Below are 18,018 nucleotides of genomic sequence, written 5' to 3' on the forward strand. Positions count from 1 at the left end.
GGCGACCGCCCCTCAGGTGTCTCTTGAGGCGGCGGGAGCCCGGCCCGGCCCTTTCCGCGCCGGGGAGCTGGCGCTGGCGGAGGTACGGAGGAAGCACAACGCGACGTTGAAGCTGTTGTGCCGGTTGGCCGCGGGTTCGGTTCTGGCCAGTCCCAGAGGCTTCCTGCCCCACCACGACATCATCGGACAGCTGCCCGGGCAGATGCTGCGTACGTCGGCCGGGGCGCCGTTGCTGCTGAGGCGGCCCTCGCTGGAGGAGTACGTGCTCCTGATGCCGCGGGGACCCACCATCGCCTACCCCAAGGTACCCGGCCGTTCACCGGGGCTGGCCGGTGACTGGGAGGTCACTGGCTGAATCTCACCCTTAGTTTCCGAGAGTAGTAACGTGGCGTGTTTCTTTTCACCCGCAGGATATAAGTGCTATTTTAACGATGATGGATATCCACCCGGGAGACACCGTTTTGGAAACTGGCAGCGGGTCTGGCGCTATGAGCTTGTTTCTGTCAAGAGCAGGTGAGAACCTGGTTTTAGAAAACATAGAAGCAGCGCAATGTCCTTATCACATGTTGTCTTTCTTTTGACCAAATACTTGTGGTCAGTTCTTAAAAGTTTTGCTGCAGTTCACATGTTCATATATAGTTTGTTGACGTAAAGGAAAATTACATCTGTGCCAGAGCCAATGTGGGGACTGCAAAACGTTTTGAGTGTATTTCAAGGGCCATAGTGCAAAGCGTTACCGAAGGCCCTGCAGAAAGCTGGGTTTCAGCCATCATTATTGCTGGCTTTGGCTTAACCGTACTAGACGCCTTCTCTCAATCTCTTGCCTTTCTCAGTTTCCTTTTCCTCATCTTGATGGACCACATGAATAATCAGATTGCTAGGTACCAGTGAAAATGCTTATGTGGACGCACACTTATTTTTTTCATGTTATAGCTAGCCTGGTTTGATCTAGATCTCAGTGCTCTAAAAGGTAGAGAGCCTTTGCACTCAGCAATGTGAGCAAGGGCGAAACCTCACCCTTCAACTTCATCTCATCTGTAGGTATCTTGTTAGTGGACCACATTTCAGAGTAATTTAATTGATGAGCTTCTGATAGAACAACTTCCTTAAGGAAAGAAAAAAACTAAAACAAAACCACCACAATTGTTTGCTGTAATTGCTTTTGTACACACCTGAAAGTAAAGCACTGCTTGAATTTGGTTTTCAAATTGGTTTGTTTTTTAAAAATGTATTTCTGCTATTGCAGAATACTGCCCTTCTCTGCAATATTAAAGGGCTTTGGAGGGTAAAGACAGGAACCTCATCACGGATCATCTTGAACTGGTAGAGCAGAAAAGCACAAGTTGCATATCCTGAAGGCTTATGTTCAAAGACAGGGTTTGTGGGCACCCCACCATCAGAGTAACTGGATACCTGAGGGTCCCAGCAGTGGTCACTGAACCTGAGAAGCAGCCCATATCCTGAGCTTCTGTGAAACCTCAGCACTAACATTTCTTTTTTACTATTGTCCAGTGTGTGTTATAAAGCGTTGTTATAGACTATGCTGTCTTTGTAAAATGTTTACGGTTTGGGCTGCCTTTGTGGCTATACTCCGTGTTATTCAACAGTTCAAGATAGAAGATGTTTTGGTACTCCCACTTGCAGCCAGCCAAGTATCTGTGGGAGGTGATGCTTCCTCTTATGCTCTTGTGAGGGAGACAAACTGAACAGATTGGCTGCTCTTTTTGTTCAAGTCCGTTAACCTTTGAACTCAAAGGCAGCAAATTAGTTTTCTCTTACTCTCCCATGTAGCAATGCTGTATCTGCTGTCCCTTGGCATGTGCTCCAGGATAACAATACAAGGCTTTTTAGAAGCATGGGTTTTTCTGAGGAAGTTTAGTGTCCAGCAAGTATGTTACCAGTGTCATCGATCCAACCCTGCTCCTGGATGTCAGGTCATACTGCTGAGGATAACATGAGGAACTAGGAATGGTTACACTTAGTGAATGGTACAAACTAGAGTGCTGAGATCCATCAGGAGCTTAAAATTGGTGAGGGTGTGTAAGCAGCAGCAAAGGGAATCTGGAAGGTCCCCTCCTGAGATGAACAGAGTAGTTTGTTCTTCTTAGTCCGTTGTTTTAGCTGCCGCAATCTTCACTTGGCGTACTAATTCAGTTGAAAATGCTTATTTTAATGATCAGCCGTTAAATGCTGCCCCAAGATCACTCAGCTGCAGGTGGTCTTGAAATACACTGGGCCCAGGTTTTGAGGTCAGCAGTTGTACCTCTGCTCCCCCTCCTTCTTTCTGCCTCCTACTGCTATTCCTTAGTTCCTTCCGATCACCTTTCTGCAATAAACTAGGGGGGTTTTGTCGTTCTGTGATTGGATTTTGAAGATAGTTTGGAATTATCCTCAAAGAAACCATTGCTGCCATGGGAGCTAGAAGCTGACAAAACAGAAAATGAAAGTCAGCACTTCTGTTTCCAGAGATGCATTTAGAGAGAGGGAAAGTAAGAGTCATTAGCTTTTCCCATCTTCCCCTACAGGCAGACCCTAAATCCAAAGAAAGAGATTGAATACCTGATGTTGGCTAAGGCAAAAGTTAGCTTTTAGCAAATTATTTTCTGACTTGTGTATTCAGGCCGCTGTGGCCATTTCCTACAAACACACCTGGACTTACCAATTCTTCCTCTCCTTTTTCAGTCTTGTTCAATAGGTTCCTTCTGATCACTTTAATTTAGCTGTAACCATGCCAAGTCAGCAAAATCTGTTAACCCTATCCATGGGAAGAAAGCAGTCCTTGTGCAGCAGCTCAGCTCTATCTTGAGGAGAGGGAAAAAGGTATGAGATTGTATCGCTATTTTCAAATTTATGGAACTTAAATCAGCACCAAATATGGACAGTGTTAGTCACAGCTTAATGCAATTTGGCGCTGACCCTGAAATAAATAAGATTTGATTTGGTCTTTCCTGATGGTGGCTAATTTTGCCACCATTTAGTACAGTGACACCCAACAAGAAAAAGAGCTGCTACATAGGTAAATGCTGGAATTTAAATCTAGTGAGCATGTTACCAAGGTCCATGGAAGTATTTAATGTCCACAATTCTCACTGATTTAACAGATTTCATTAATCTCCTCTCTTCGTGTTACTCTCGTTTCATGTTTTATTTTCCATTCCTTTAATCTTTCCCAGAAGCTACTGACATGCAACAGGACAAAGTTAGGACTGTGTTAAGAATGTGGCATTTGCCATGACTTTAAGATCTTTGAGAACGGGAAAACATGATATATGCAAACTTGACACATTGCAGCATCACAATAATGAAGAGTTTTGCCTCACTATTTTAACTAGTTGTCCTTATTTTTCCAGAAGTCAGTTTCAAAATGTAGGAAGTTTTTGGAGTGAGCAGATGAAGGAGTAAGACTGACCCCGGTGTGAACAATTTTATTCTTCCAATAGTTCCAAACTGATAATCTTGAGTGATAAGGAGTTGGTGCTGCAATTCTGCAACTGTTTAAGATGATCAAAGGCCACACTGCTGAGACCCTCCCTCCTTACATGTTGGCTCTGGCTTCTGTCTGATCCTGGGTGAGCTAGATCAGGGGAAGACTGCTGGGAAATCCATCCCCTCTTTTACTCAGTTTTCTGAATGGATTCACAGTGGGATCACAGAGGTGAGGGAAGGAGCCTGGTGACTCTGACCTAAAATGGCTTAAAAAGTCATAGAACCTCACTCGCTGAACTGCTGATTGCTGAAAGCTGCCTTCATCCATTAAAAAGTAGCAAGGAGAAAGAGAAGCTAGTGGTGGGATAGGTTTGAGGAATTGGAGTAGTACAAGGATAGAATAATACAGCACTGCACATGCTGCTGTCTGTGCCTGGATTTCCTCCTAACACTTCCTTTATGAAGAATTATGGGTTGGACTCGTACGGTACATTTCAGGATAGTAAAGTGATACTTAAAACAAGTAATAATATATTACAGTTACAGACCATAACAGGAAAATAACACAAGCCTGTGTAAATCAAAGAGTACACTTGGAAACTTGTCTGTGGGGCTGAGATCAGTGAGCAGGTGTGGGGGGTGTTTCTTAGCCTTTCCCCAATCCTATGAAGGGACAGGCAGAGAAAGAACTGTGCGTGGAAAACAGCAAACCTTTGTAAAAACGAGGACTGTCAAAAAAGATTTAAAACCAGCAGTTCCAATTCTTATCAACAACAGAAGCAGTCACTGTCTGTCAGTTTTATAGCACCTGTGAGTAGTGACTGATGTTAGAGCTTTCTCAGCTGGTACCTCTGGTAGCTGTATCAGAAGAATTGTAGATGGATAGGACCACAGATGCTCAAGTTTTCTTTTGCTGTAGGAGTTACTTTGGGAGGGCATCTTAAGAATAGTTTATACTACTGTAACTATGCTTTATTTTGCCTGTGGATTGATGGATTTCAGTCTGAAAAAGAACTAACCCAGCACTTTATCTGCATATGTTTGTTCTATATGTAAAGAAAAAACAAATTGTAATTGCTTGTTTCATATGTGATTATTTCCTAAAGTGAAGTTGAGATTTAAAGGTGTACTTCTGTTGTTTACTGCACTATTTTTTCTAAATTCTTTATTACAGGGGGAAGAGTAGTAAATCTAGTGTCTTTTGTTTGTTTTCAGTTGGGCCCAAAGGACGTGTTATAAGTTATGAAATCAGAGATGATCATCATAATTTAGCTAAGAAGAATTACAGGCACTGGCGTGCTGCATGGGAAATAGGACATATGGAAGAGTGGCCAGATAACGTGGATTTCATTCTTAAAGACATTTCAACAGCTGCTGCAGATATGAAATCTGTAACAGTTGACGCAGTAAGTCCAGAGAATCCCCCCATTTGACACTGATCTTTTCTGCATAAATTAAAACCTCTGGTGCTCACACTCACAATGGGATTCCCATGTCTAGTTTAACATGAGAAAAAACAATCAATCAATGAAAGAAACATCGCGATTTTTTTTTGTCAGATTACAAGTATTTTCAAGGTTTCAGTTAACAGTTTCCCAAATGAAAGAGCGATATGGCTGTAGTACAGAAATACAATTAATCACTGCTGTCTTATAAGCAAAGACAAACTTACTGTCTTGTATTTTGGAGAAATGGATATTTTTGTATCTGACTAAGGCATATATTTCAAACATTAAATTTAAGAAAAATATATAAGCTTATAGAAAATATGAATATGTAAACACTTTGCTATCAGCTATATAGAACGCACAATGTGACCAAGGCCTAAGTGAAAGTAAGGAATGCTACTGCTTGCTCTCCTGTCCCACTTTTTATATCTAGATTTTGTAAAGAGAGGCATGCTGGCAAAAACAGCTAGATGTTAACCACTCTTCCATGTGAAGCAGACAAACTACTTAAATTAACACTTTAAACAAATGACAATTGTGTTAAACAGTTTGAGCAAAGAAATAAAATATATAGCATAAAAATACCGTTTTAAAAACTTGAAATGTAACGGTTCACAGGAAGGATCAGGTATTGCATATCACATTGTTTTACAGTTTGAATAGTTTTCTAGCAGAAGATGGATAAATTACCAATGACAGAAGTTTTCCAAATCTTGAAACAAACAGCAAGTTAGACATTGAGACTGTAGTGTGATCTTTTCATGATAAAGATGCACTTGAAAATTTTTTTTAATTTTTTTTTTACATTTGAAAACTAGATATCCAAAGATGTTAGTAAATGTAGTCTTCTAAAAGTTTTTATTAATGTCAACATTATGGAATTTAATTAGTAGGAGGTTTAACGTTAGCACAGGACTACTGTGTTGGTGAAACGTTACTTGCTGTTTTAACAGAAATTTATTTGGAAGTAGCAAGGACTTTGTTTTGTACATGTGTAGACCTCCGGTTTCTCTATGGCTTTGAGAGGCAGTAATAAAATTGGTTTGGGATTACATACTGTTGTTGTATGCATTTTCCATAGGTAAAGATGTTTTTTTCAAGCATTGTTGTTGTGGAAAAAAATTGATAGATACATATTAATATTTACTGGGAAAACATAGGTATCTGTCTCTTGCAGATAGTTCTGGATATGCTTAACCCTCAGTCTGCTCTGCCTGTTGTACACCCAAGTCTGAAACAGGGTGGTGTGTGCGCTGTGTATTTAGCAAAGTAAGTATTTACTTCTGGCACTTAACATTTATTCAGGCATCACCTAATATTGTTACAAAACCAAACATCTTTTAAAATATATATCCAGCATTAATGAAATGTTTAACGAAATTATTTTTTTTGTCACCCTGTGTAATTTTTTTTAGGGAGTTGCACTCAGTATAAATTACACTTGGTCAGATCCTTTGGCCTTTACTTTGGGAATGTTCTCGTTATGATCAGTGGAAGTCTTCGCTTAATGACATCCTCAAAATAACTGTACTGTTTTCCAATTCCGTAGTCGGGTTGCTAGCTCCCTTACCCTAAAATTGAAGGACTTGTGTAACCTCAAAGGTAAAGAATGTGACAAAGCCAGTAGAATTGAGACTAACGGTGTATGATTTGAGTTTTCAAAATACTACTTTATCCTTTGCATTTCTTCAAAAGCATCACGCAGGTTATTGACCTTTTAGACACAATACGGACCTGCAAGCTCCCTTTTTTGTGTGAAAGGATCATTGAGGTAACATATAGAAATTGGTTGGTACTCCCTGCTAAAATCAAGAATTGTAAATCAAGCCAAATGGTGGAAACTCAAGAAAATATTGAAGAACCACCTCAAAAGGAGTACGAAGAAATCCACATTCAGGATCAAGCAGTTCTTAAAGAAAGTGAATACAATGGTAAGAACATAATTGCTGATGAAATAGCCTGTTATTGCAATTTGATAATCCAAGGATATAATGAAGGCAAAGCTTGTAGGAACAGGCAATATTTTTTTCTTAGGTCAGCTGAGATTGTTGTAAAGAATAGACAAGCTTTTGGACAGCCCAGACCTTTTCAGGTCTGAAAAAGGATATATGAATCGTTATTTAAGTTTAAATATCTTATTAAAAATCTCAATAGAAAATAAATTGCAATCTGCAAATAAAGAATGACTGCCCTTCTACTACTGTTTTTAAATTTTTATTTTTTAATAAAATTCAGTCCTCTATACTCGTCCTGTAGCTGCTTTAGAGGACCCTGATGGTCTTAAGCATTCCATAGAAGAGACAGTACCAGCGTGCTCTGTTTTGTAATCATGCTGTTCTGGCAAATCCAAAAAAGATGCCTCATACTAGTACAGATTTGCAAAATCCATAGTAGAGCAAAGAGGTCTGAATGTACTGATAGGTGACAAAAAAGCACTTTAACAGAAGCAAAAAGAAAATGAAAATAACATCAGGGGAAAAAAATCCATGCGCATTGGCAACTCTAGTCTGTGTGTATGTTTTAAACTTGTTAGAAAGAATTAAAAAAATTTACTTCTCACAGAATCCCTTTCTGATGATGCTGAAACAAACTGCTCCATGCCTTACGTTGCTAGACCATCTTATTCGCAGGATGGTCATTCAGGTGAGACACTGGGAAAATGTTTTTTTATCTTAAATGGTTAGTGGCATTTTGTTTTCAAAAATAATTTTTTTTTTGTACTAGTATTTGACACGTTACTATATCATGAAATCATAAAACTTATAATAATAAAATAATCCTTGTATATTGAAATACTGAAGTAGTAACTTGTTTTGTTTTTTAATTAGCATTCCTTACCAAGCTGAGAAAGTTTCGACCCCTGCTTTCTTGATGCTGCCGAGATGTTAGTTGCTAACTTGAGTATTGTATCGGAATAAAATAAAATGTTGCAAAGTAGCTGCTACATTTTGCAAGTTGTGTAACTTTTAAGTAATGAGTGCTTTGATTTCTACTTCCTATAAAGTTTGAAATCCCGCCTACTATTTAAAGGGAAAAGTTTTAACAGAATCATCAGGTATGGTGGCATGATGCAACACATTGTTCCGCAAAGGACAATATCTCTTTCTATCTCATTGGGTGTATTTCATTCTTCATAAACCAATCCATGGATTTGTCTTGGTTCAAGGTGCTACCTGGTCTCCTTTTGCTGGACAGGCTCTGACAGTCTACCAGAAATCAGGAGGAAAAAAAACTAGTAAGAAAATAATGGATCAGAGTCTGCCCTTTGAAATGCAAGTGAAGCAGCTTCTGACTTCACTGACTACCAAATGGTGGCTTTCAGTTTCTTTAAGAGCAATGTTCATATAGCAGAACTGTAAGAGAAACTGAAATTCACTGAATTTGTTCTCTTGATAAAGCTGTGCTTGCTTCAAGAAAAAGAGCAGTTGTTGACAAGTATAGCTTTGGTTCAGTTCCCACACCCATGCTGAAGGTTGCCTGGTTATTTGTGAACTTCATATAAAGCATTCTCAAATGGTCAAAATAAACACAATTTTTTCTGACCTTTTGTCAAATATGAAAAGCGAGATCTCTCAAGTAAAAATAGATCTAAAATTCAGTCTTTTAGGGTCTAACGTAAGTCTCCACATAAGCACGTAGTGATGTTTAACACATTAAATTTATTAAATGACATGTTGCAGCCACCTGACTTGTTCTGTATCTCAAGGAAGATTCAAATGCCATGTTTTTCAAGGTTGAGGAATCCCTTGAGAATCACAGTTGTACTGAAGCTGTCAAAAGCAGTAACACAATCCTACTATAATAGTGAAAATTTGGATATGAGAACATAATGCAAATAAAAAAATAAAGCTATAAATAACTGTAAACCTGTATTAAATAAGTATGCTAAGAACTCTACAGTGGTTAAGCACGTGAAAGTATCTTTGCAGAACTGAGGCCTTATACAGCTCCACCAGAAAGTTTACATCTCAAGCATGTTCCACTCGTAAAAGTAAATTAAACGAGCGTTTGCCCCATAACTGCTGTGTGTAATGGAGGCTTCTCATACAAAGGCTCAGGATGCTATTTTGAATAGATTAATGTCTAAAGATTCAATTACATAAAACAATTTTCACAATAAATTCTTTTATGGTTTTCTATGCCTACTCCAATCTTGAAATCTTGTATAAACTCTATCAACAATTGAGATACACTTAAAGGAAAATGTGAATTGTGATTTAACGTATGTCCAAACTGATGACAGCAACTGAGCAGCCTGCCCTTTCTAAAAACAGTGCTCTCAACAAGAGCACTTCAACTCGCATAACACACACTCTTTTAACTCATGTGAACACACCAATATTTTTACTGTTTCCTCTAGCCAATCCTATTGGATTCAAAATAGGATTCTCACTTTCATTTATAATGCAAGAATAGTACTAAATGCCTAAATAAACTGGAACGCAACCCAAAATCTACCGTAATAGGTGAAGGTAATTTGAAGAGACTCAGAATATAAAGCAGTTGGTACTTGCAGGAAGTCAAGAGACAAGATGTGAAAATGCAAGTGAAACTATGGCAGTAAAAGCACAGTTCTGCCAAGGTAACTGCATTTGTAATAGGCCTGTGTGCTCACACAGAGAGATCCTGTCTTGTCATACCAAGAAGGACACAGTAGTCCCTACAGTAGTCTGAAGGGCAAATATGGCCTCAGTTGCCTAAACTAACTGAAAATTAATTGCAATATTAAACCATACCTTGGGCATAAGAAAAAGGAGAGTCAACGAGCATTTTCTCATCTGGAAAGTTGTCCTTCAAATTCTGGGATGAATGTAATTCTGTCATCTCCAAAGTGCCAGTAGATGAGGAGGAAGATGATGATAATCCTAGTCGTACAAATCTTCCCTTCTTACCACAAAGCAGGCAGTCTGTAGGAGTAGCACTAGGTCCACGGGGCAGCTGTACTTGATCATCGTAGTTTCTCACAGCTCCGCTGTGGTGTATAGAACGTTCTCGCTGCCATACGTAATGCGTTGGAGCAATAGCCATCACCTATTGGAACAGCCATTACATCAGAAACAGTAAAAATAACAGGAAAGCATAGAGCTGAAAACAAGGGATCCAATTCATGTATGGCAGAGAATTAATACTATGTAGCTGAAATGTGTATCATCTATTATCTATCTACTTCTGTCTCACTAGAAAGTTTGCTACCTTAGGCACAAGTAAGTGAACCAGTTATGAATCAGATATGGAAACACAACAATTTACAGCCTTGTATATTCATGTGAACCATCACAAATACCAGCTTATGCTTTGTATGTTGGACTGAAAATGGTGTCTTTTACTAACTGCTAAACACCAACTAGATGGATCTTCTGGTTCACAATGTCGCTGAACTGATGACTGTTGAAAGCTGGGAGGGTGTGCCAGGAAAAGCATTCTGCACTTGCCTTGTTCCTTGTACTTTTCCCATAAGCACCCAATCCCATCCCCAGAGATTGAATTCTAGAGTAAGTGAGATTTTCTTTTCCACCAGCTGTAGTAAACATTATGTTCTTAGAACATGACAGGGCTTTTCCAGACAGATACATTCACCATGAAAAGTGAGGAATGTCTTTTTTCCCTCCTAGTATGTTTGTAAAATGTAGGTTGTAACACTGCATTAATAGTAGAGAATGTTAAAAGTGTGTCCTGAGTTTTTTTTTTTTTTAAATGCAGTGAAAAACCTTTACCTTAAAAAGTCAACTGAAGTTGTATTATTAATTTTGAGGGGATTAAAACTTCACCTGAGGTGCTGGGATCTTTATTTGAAAGTTCTACTTGTGTACAAACTTATAATTTGTAGAGCAAATGCACACATACAAAATTATTTCTAAAGTGAATGAAGTGAAACAACTGATGGTAAATTTTAAGTAAAAATACTTGCATAAAGCAGAAAGATTCTAGTCAATAAAAACTTCACTTTTAACACTAATGCAATGTAAATTATTCTAGTTTACCTTAAAAGCACAGTTTCAGAGAATGTATTTTAAATGCAGAAGAAAAAAATTTTCATGGAGGATAAATGGACCATTACATTTTAGTTGCACCTTTTCTTTCCTGTGGCTTGTCTACACACTTTAGAGAAGAAATTATTTGTATAGAGCTAGATTGTTAGCTGGTATTAATTATTGTAGTTTCAGCATCTACAATATTAAAACCCTCCCTACCTCTTCACAGCAGCGTCTGCTTACAATAGCCCTGTAGTCAATTCTACTCCATAGTTGATCTCTTAACTTTAAGAAATCAGGGAAGAGCTTTCTCCAGGCTTTTCCCAAGGCCCATGGGAAAATGTCATACTTTGATTCTTCATCATCTTCTTCAACTGTATTTGCCAGATACCTTCAAATATATATATATGTTTGTGTCTGTAAATGTTGTTCAATCTTAAATCACTATATTAGTATGATTTCTAACAATAAAAGACATAATATTGAAGTAGTTCTTTCTCCTAGTATTGTGAGAAAAACGGCTAACAAAATACAGCCTTCTCTCTGGAGTACAGTATTTTCTTAATCAGAAAGTTCCATATGTATCCTTTGGGTAAATAAAATCTTAACTTAAGCTATTATAAAAATTGCTTTACCCTAGAGGCTCCTAAATTAGTAGATATGCAAGAACTAACATATCCTGACAGCTTTATCCAAACTGGCAAGATATCCTAGCACTAAAATAAACAGTTTCTGACTGATTCTCTAAATAATACTTAAAACTATCTTACGAAATGTTAAACTTTACGAGGATTTTAACTGTTCTTGGAAAATTATGTTGCTCACATTAAATTAGCAGCAAACAACTAAATACAGGTCTACTTTCATATATAAATGAAAACCTTAAATTATTGTCTTCATGTCCATATTTCTGCCTTCCTTCACTATGTGCTACTTCTGGTTCTGGTTGTTTTCTCAGACAACAGCAAAATATTTACTTCCTCTGGATCTACCTGATACTAAACTGCTGTAAATCATACCTGAAAAAATTACAACTTCTAGTCTCCTCCTGAATTTTCTCACTTGTTCCTAACCTCAATATTCCTGCTGGTCCCAGTCTCGCCAGACCCTTTGTCCCTTTCTAATCCTGTCACTCTTCTGGCCTGGCTTTTCTCCCTTCGGTATGGGGACAGATGGCCTTCTCCTCCATGCTCTATGGATACTACCCAGAATACCATTTACAGCAGAAGAAACAGCCATCTTTCTCCCCGCCTGAGTGTGCAAATCAGAGTACCTGAGAAGTACTATTATGGAAAAAGATGACCCGAGCAATATAACACTACGAAAGAAAATGCTAAATCACTCTGTATGTATAGCCAAATATGGAGAGGCTTGGTAAAGACAGATTACTGATTGCACCTGTTTCAAAGTATAGAAATTTTAGAACTGTTCAAAAAAGTTCTCAAAAATGCTCTAGCAACATTTTTACAGTTGACTTAAATCACGTTGAGAGAAACTTTAATTAAAAGTTACTCCCGAGGTGCCTATCGTGAGGAAACATTTTGGTACAAATGACTTAAAGGCTGGCAAAGATATAATAAAATAGGGTCTTGTAACAGGAAGTGAGAGCCATGTATATGTTGCCATGTATTGTCCTGCATGCATTACTTGTAATGCTTAAAAAAGTTCACAGATTCAGTTTGGTAGGCAGAATGCTATGCTGTATATCACTACACCAATGCAAACATCCCCTCGCTGCTGCTCCAGCTTGTTCCACACTGGTGGTCATCACAGAAAGAATGTTGGATTTGCACTGTTTATATATAGTCTGTACATTATGTTTCTGTATTTCATATAGAACCCAAACAACTACACACTCATTAAAGAAGTCGCATCATGTATCATAATTATCAGTGGCATAAACAATGCAAAGTTTATGCTAATAAAACCAGATAATTTAAAAGTACTTACAGAGCGACAAAGAAATTGATTCTGGTATGCTCATTTACTGTGAAGTTAGCCCTCTTGAAATAAACGAAAGTCATTGCCAAGAGATACTGTTGAAATGTAAAATGCAGTATCAATATATTATTTCAGTATATAATTTCCTAAAATGCTTTGCACATTTATCTTACACCAAGATATTTTGATCATTTTTATCAATGAGTGTTGTGATTTAACCCCAGCCAGCAAATAAGCACCACGCAGCTGCTCACTCCCTCCCCCCCCCCCCAGTGGGATGGGGGAGAAAATTGGGAAAAGAAGTAAAACTCATGGGTTGAGATAATGGTTTAATAGAGCAGAAAAGAAGAAACTAATAATGATAATGATAACACTAATAAAATGACAGCAGTAATAATAAAAGAATTGGAATATACAAATTATGCACAATGCAATTGCTCTCCACCCGCCAATCGATGCCCAGTTAATCCCCGAGTGGCGATTCCCCCCACCCCTACTCCCCCCAGTTTATATACTGGGCATGATGTCACATGGTATGGAATACCCCTTTGGCCAGTTTGGGTCAGGTGCCCTAGCTGTGTCCCCTCCCAACTTCTTGTGCCCCTCCAGTCTTCTCGCTGGCTGAGCATGAGAAGCTGAAAAATCCTTGACTTTAGACTAAACACTACTTAGCAACAACTGAAAACATCAGTGTGTTATCAACATTCTTCTCATACTGAATCAAAAACATTCCACTATACCAGCTACTAGGAACACAATCAACTCTATCCCAGCTGAAACTAGGACAATGAGGAAAGCATAAATTGAGTTTCTTGATGCTTCCATATGAGCACATTAGAAAAAAATTATGGTCTGTATTTGCATTACAGTATCAAGTGATTAAGGGCAGATTTTTGACTCAATATAGGTTCTATTAACTAAGAAGGAAATATGCTTACCTTGTCCGCAATTCTACAGCAACAGTCCATCCAAAGGAAGTCTTGGATTAGATCATCATCTGCAACAAAAGAAAGTTGCAGCATTTCAAACACCAAAATTGTTTTTGTTAGAAAGTATTTGTAAATAAATAACAGAAGGTCCTTTTATTAAACGAAATAAAAGGAAGAAGCTAGACCCACCAGTAGAGAACAGAGAAACTGAGGGGAGAAAGAGATTAGGTATGAAAAAACTTAAGCAGCAAAAGAAGACAAACTACCAGAAAGGCGAGGTGGAAAATTTAGTGACTGCATCTCATTCATTCTCAGTAATAGCAAGTGAAGGTGAAAAATCACCAGTATTTTTTCTATTTATGTAATTTCTTCCCGCAGTAAGTGGCTCCATCTAACAGCATACCTTTATTTCTGATGAACTATAGACTGTTGAGATCTCTGCGCCTTGATTACCTGACAGCCTTTATAAGGCAATACTTGCTTGATTATTTGTGGTCAGTGCATCACTGTCTGTGAACATGCACTATAATACGATTACTGCAGACTCTCTCTGATTCACTTCTGTATTCGAGGTTCAAGTGAAAACCAAGTGTAATCTTCCACTATTAGTTAATCTCTTCACTAAATTAAATAAATACAAAACTTTACATGAAAGAGGCAAATGCAAAAGAGATGCTACAACTCCTCAGATTTTCTTTCCATTCCACTTCTCCCCCTAAATGTTTATTCCCACAATAAATAACATGTACATAAGAGTGGGAGTCCAGCCTTTTTTAAGCCTTGTGTGAAACAAGATGTACATTGGTTTACATGCATTTGTTGAAATACCAGAGAAAATAGAAAGGAAAGAGAAATAATCATAAAAGAAAGTATCATACCACGTTGGTTTCATTTGTAATTTAAAAAGATACTTTTCATCAGTTTGGTAGCCCTTCTTGTATTTTTACCTTAAGCATTAAATATTCATACACTAAAATGTAACAACAAAATACATTTAGACAAAGACATGGCCATTAGTATCCATATAAAAAGCACTCCCAAAATTATTGAGTTTAGAAAACATACTTGCTCAATAGTTTTCTACTGTTCAGTCAATACATTGATATCTGTCATTATTAACCTACCAAATAATTTAAAGAAAGCTGTCATTTCCTGACGCTGAATAACTAGACATGGTCCCTTTGGACATTTGTATTTATGACTAGGAACCTTTTTTTCACAATTTTCTTCATGGTCTTTAAAAGTAGGCCGCTTTAGTCTAATAAGGCTTTTTTGCTGATGTGATCTGGATGCACTTGATTTTACATGAACCGTGACAGTAGGAGGTGTCTGACACACCAGATTGTGTCTCATTTTGGTAAGTAAAGGTTCCTGTTAAAAAAGAAGAAGAAATTAACTACAAAAATAGTCAGTTTGAGCAGTAGTTCTCTATATATCTTTTGTTCAAATGAAGCATTTCAGTAGAGCTTGTACGTCAGGCGATACAAAAATTAATTGTATCAGTACTAATTAGCTAAGTCTGATGCCCTAAGCCAACTATGTAGCTTTCTTTAATTTAGTCCTAATTTGATAAAGCTCTTTCAATGGAAGGAGCCTTCAATCTTTCTTTTTCCATTTAAGATTTTGAAAAATGAAAAAATCCTTTCCAGAAAAAGTTGCTGTTTGTCAGATTCTCGTAGCCCTACACCCTTACTTAGATCTACCAGAAAATCTCCATTTCTCCTCTCCAATTTGTGATTGCATATTTTAAAAGAGCATTAGTAGAATTAATGCAACAGAACCATATTTAAGCCATGTAACATTAAAATCAAGGTCTCAAGCTCTTAATTTTTATAACACCTGGTTATAGCCATTGGGAATAAAACGTATCCCTCAAGTAGGACATACCCAGAAGGCATAACCAAGGAAACAAACCTGAAGTGTTTGTATCCGTAAAAATCAAGTGGAGTGCGAGAAAAGGTATTTTTAAACGGGAGCAAATGCATTTACTTCTTCAGCAGGTCCCTCGACGGAGCGTAGGGCTGCCTGAGGCAGACTCACGGCAGCCTACCTGGCTCTCCAGCTCTTAAACAACAAAAAAGCTCCTCATATGTGGCCGTGATGACGCTGTTTTGGTGCCCAGCAGGTAAGCTTGGACCCCCGGCGGCCCGGGACGGCCCCTCGCCCCCGGCCCAACCCCCGCTCCCCTCAGCAGCCTTCCACCCGCGCCATAGCCCTCCCGCCGCGCAGCTCGAGATGGCGCCTCTCGCGGCCAATGAGAGCGCGCGAAGCAGCCGCCTCGGCCAATCGGACGGCGGGGCACGCTTACCTCCCCGGGCAGCGCGGCTCCCGCGGAGCCCGCCCAGGGCCCGCAAGCCAATCAGAGAAGGGCACGGCTGTTGCTAGGCTGGCGGGCAGGTGTAACCCTGCCGCCGTAGGACGCCCTTCACGGTCAGCGGGAAGAACCGACGAGGAGCGTCCTGAGGTGCGCGGAGCGTGGCACGCTGACTTCGTGGGTCGAGACAGCTCTAAGCTAATGTCGTAACTCCGTGCGATGACGCGACCCTCGTCAGGCACCCGGCGGGTGCCCGCAGAGGGCCGGGCCGCGGGGCCCCGGGGGTGTCTCATGTCATCGCTTTCCCACGCAAGACGCGGTGAGCCCCGAAACCGGCGTGGCCGGTCCCTCCGGGTGTAGCCGACAGCGGGACACGTCTCTTCTTTCCCCGGTGCCGCTTCACCCTCGCGTCCCGAGGGAGCCTTTGGTGCGAGCGGGTCCGCTGCCGCCGCCGGCCGGGCGTGAGGGGAGAGCGGGGGGGAAGGGGAGGCGGCTGCCGCTGTGGTGGTCGCCGCTCTTTCCCCTCGGCTGCTCCCGGCGCGTTTCGAGTTTAATCTCTCAGCTGCCCAACAACGTTGTAAAAGCTCCCTTAAAACATCTCCCTGGGGTGGGGGGGGAGGCATAGCTAACCTTAAATGTCATTAAAAATACAGGTGCGATATACACCCTGCTGTTACTCTTCCACAGAAGCCTTTCATGCATGTGGTAGTATGCAATTAGTCTAAGGCAGTCTCTTGAAATGTAGTAACAAGAATGAAAAAACTCCCTTCGGTAGTGAGATTCAGCATGAAACCTTACCGTTGTCTTTTGTTACAGAGCTAAAAGATTTACTCTAGGAAGATGGCAAGAAATACATCCGATTTTACTGCTTCCCCCTGTACAAGCCAATTAAAGTGTAACCAGTCTTATTTGTTATGGTAATGAGAAGAGAGGCCTTTTCACTCCTTCCTCATCTTTTATTCATAATTTGTAGGTATCTTTATTTAGGTGCTCTGAGTTAGTGAGCATATTCAGGGAAAGATCGTATCAAGTTTCTGATCATGTACTCTTCTAGAGAAAGAAAAAACATATCAAGCTATAAATGTACAAATTAACAACATCTCTGTATGGAATAGGCTGAAATCAGGAAACTTGGTGGCGTGGTGGAGATAATACCAAATACATCAGTTGGGCAAAAGTCTGTTTCTTTAAGGTTCTCTCTTCACATACATGTGTTCAGGTTGAGTTACCCTGCACTAAATTGTTCTTTATTTTTGCATAATACTTTTCAGCTAAGGAGCTCAAAGTACTCTTCAGTTCATTACCATTCATTTGATAACTGTGGAAAACAAAGAAAGGATAAGTTACAGAAACTTCCACATAATCATCTAAACCATTCAGACTAGGAAGCAAGCTTCTGTCATTTTTTTTGCCCTACTGCAAAATATAAAACTACATTGATAATTGTGAAGAGCATGCTTTCTTCTTTACACCTTCACATTTGTATTCCTTGGCTTATCAATAAAAAGTGGCTTACAATGTAGATCTTTATCTACAGAGTGCTTTCCAGGGTTGTTTTTTTTTCCTGTAACTCTCCCCTTTCTAAAATATTTTTTTGAGCTGGTGGTTCTGCAACAAAATATTAAAATACTTTTTTTTTCTTTTCAGTCTCAAAAATCTCTTACAATCAAGTTATTCAACAGGTATTGTGACTCTCTAGTCCCTGCTGTACTGTCCCCTACCTCCCAGGACCCAGGGCTCTGCTCTGATACAGACCAGCTGCATAACCTCAGCTCAGACTCTGAGGAAACTGAAGTGGTGAGAAAAGGCTGTGAGAAAGTCTGCAACTTCACCTTTACTTCCTTGCAGGACTCTGCAGCCTGAGGTAGGATTGTTGAGATGGGGGTGGCTCAAGGATTCAACTTGGAAACATCATGGAAAAACATCAACGTGGAAAGGTTGATGCCTGAACACAGTTACAATAAGGAAACAGAACTGTACCTGACTCT

The 18,018-nt window shown here is 39.5% G+C and overlaps 2 protein-coding genes across 2 annotated transcripts in view; one reads left to right on the top strand and one right to left on the bottom strand.

Moving 5' to 3' along the window:
- Positions 1 to 7,909, top strand: part of TRMT61B (tRNA methyltransferase 61B) — an 8,062-nt gene extending 153 nt beyond the window's left edge. The window contains exons 2-8 of the mRNA XM_010577850.1: positions 1 to 304; positions 411 to 513; positions 4,642 to 4,832; positions 6,052 to 6,143; positions 6,570 to 6,805; positions 7,437 to 7,517; positions 7,703 to 7,909. Coding sequence (XP_010576152.1) covers positions 1 to 304; positions 411 to 513; positions 4,642 to 4,832; positions 6,052 to 6,143; positions 6,570 to 6,805; positions 7,437 to 7,517; positions 7,703 to 7,746 — 1,051 coding nt within the window. The 3' untranslated portion in view covers positions 7,747 to 7,909. The remainder of the gene's footprint in view (positions 305 to 410; positions 514 to 4,641; positions 4,833 to 6,051; positions 6,144 to 6,569; positions 6,806 to 7,436; positions 7,518 to 7,702) is intronic.
- Positions 7,910 to 7,945: 36 nt separating this feature from the next.
- SPDYA (speedy/RINGO cell cycle regulator family member A) lies at positions 7,946 to 15,069 on the bottom strand. The gene is made up of 6 exons (XM_010577760.1): positions 14,841 to 15,069; positions 13,726 to 13,784; positions 12,797 to 12,882; positions 11,066 to 11,237; positions 9,611 to 9,905; positions 7,946 to 8,080 (listed from the first exon to the last, which is right to left on the bottom strand). The coding sequence occupies exons 1-6, from the start codon at positions 15,067 to 15,069 to the stop codon at positions 7,980 to 7,982; spliced, it is 942 nt and encodes a 313-aa protein (XP_010576062.1). The 3' UTR covers positions 7,946 to 7,979.
- Between the last annotated feature and the right edge of the window lie 2,949 nt (positions 15,070 to 18,018).

This window comes from Haliaeetus leucocephalus, unplaced genomic scaffold (genome assembly GCF_000737465.1).
Source record: "Haliaeetus leucocephalus isolate CR32 unplaced genomic scaffold, Haliaeetus_leucocephalus-4.0 Scaffold577, whole genome shotgun sequence".
In the NCBI taxonomy this organism is placed as follows: Eukaryota; Metazoa; Chordata; class Aves; order Accipitriformes; family Accipitridae; genus Haliaeetus; species Haliaeetus leucocephalus.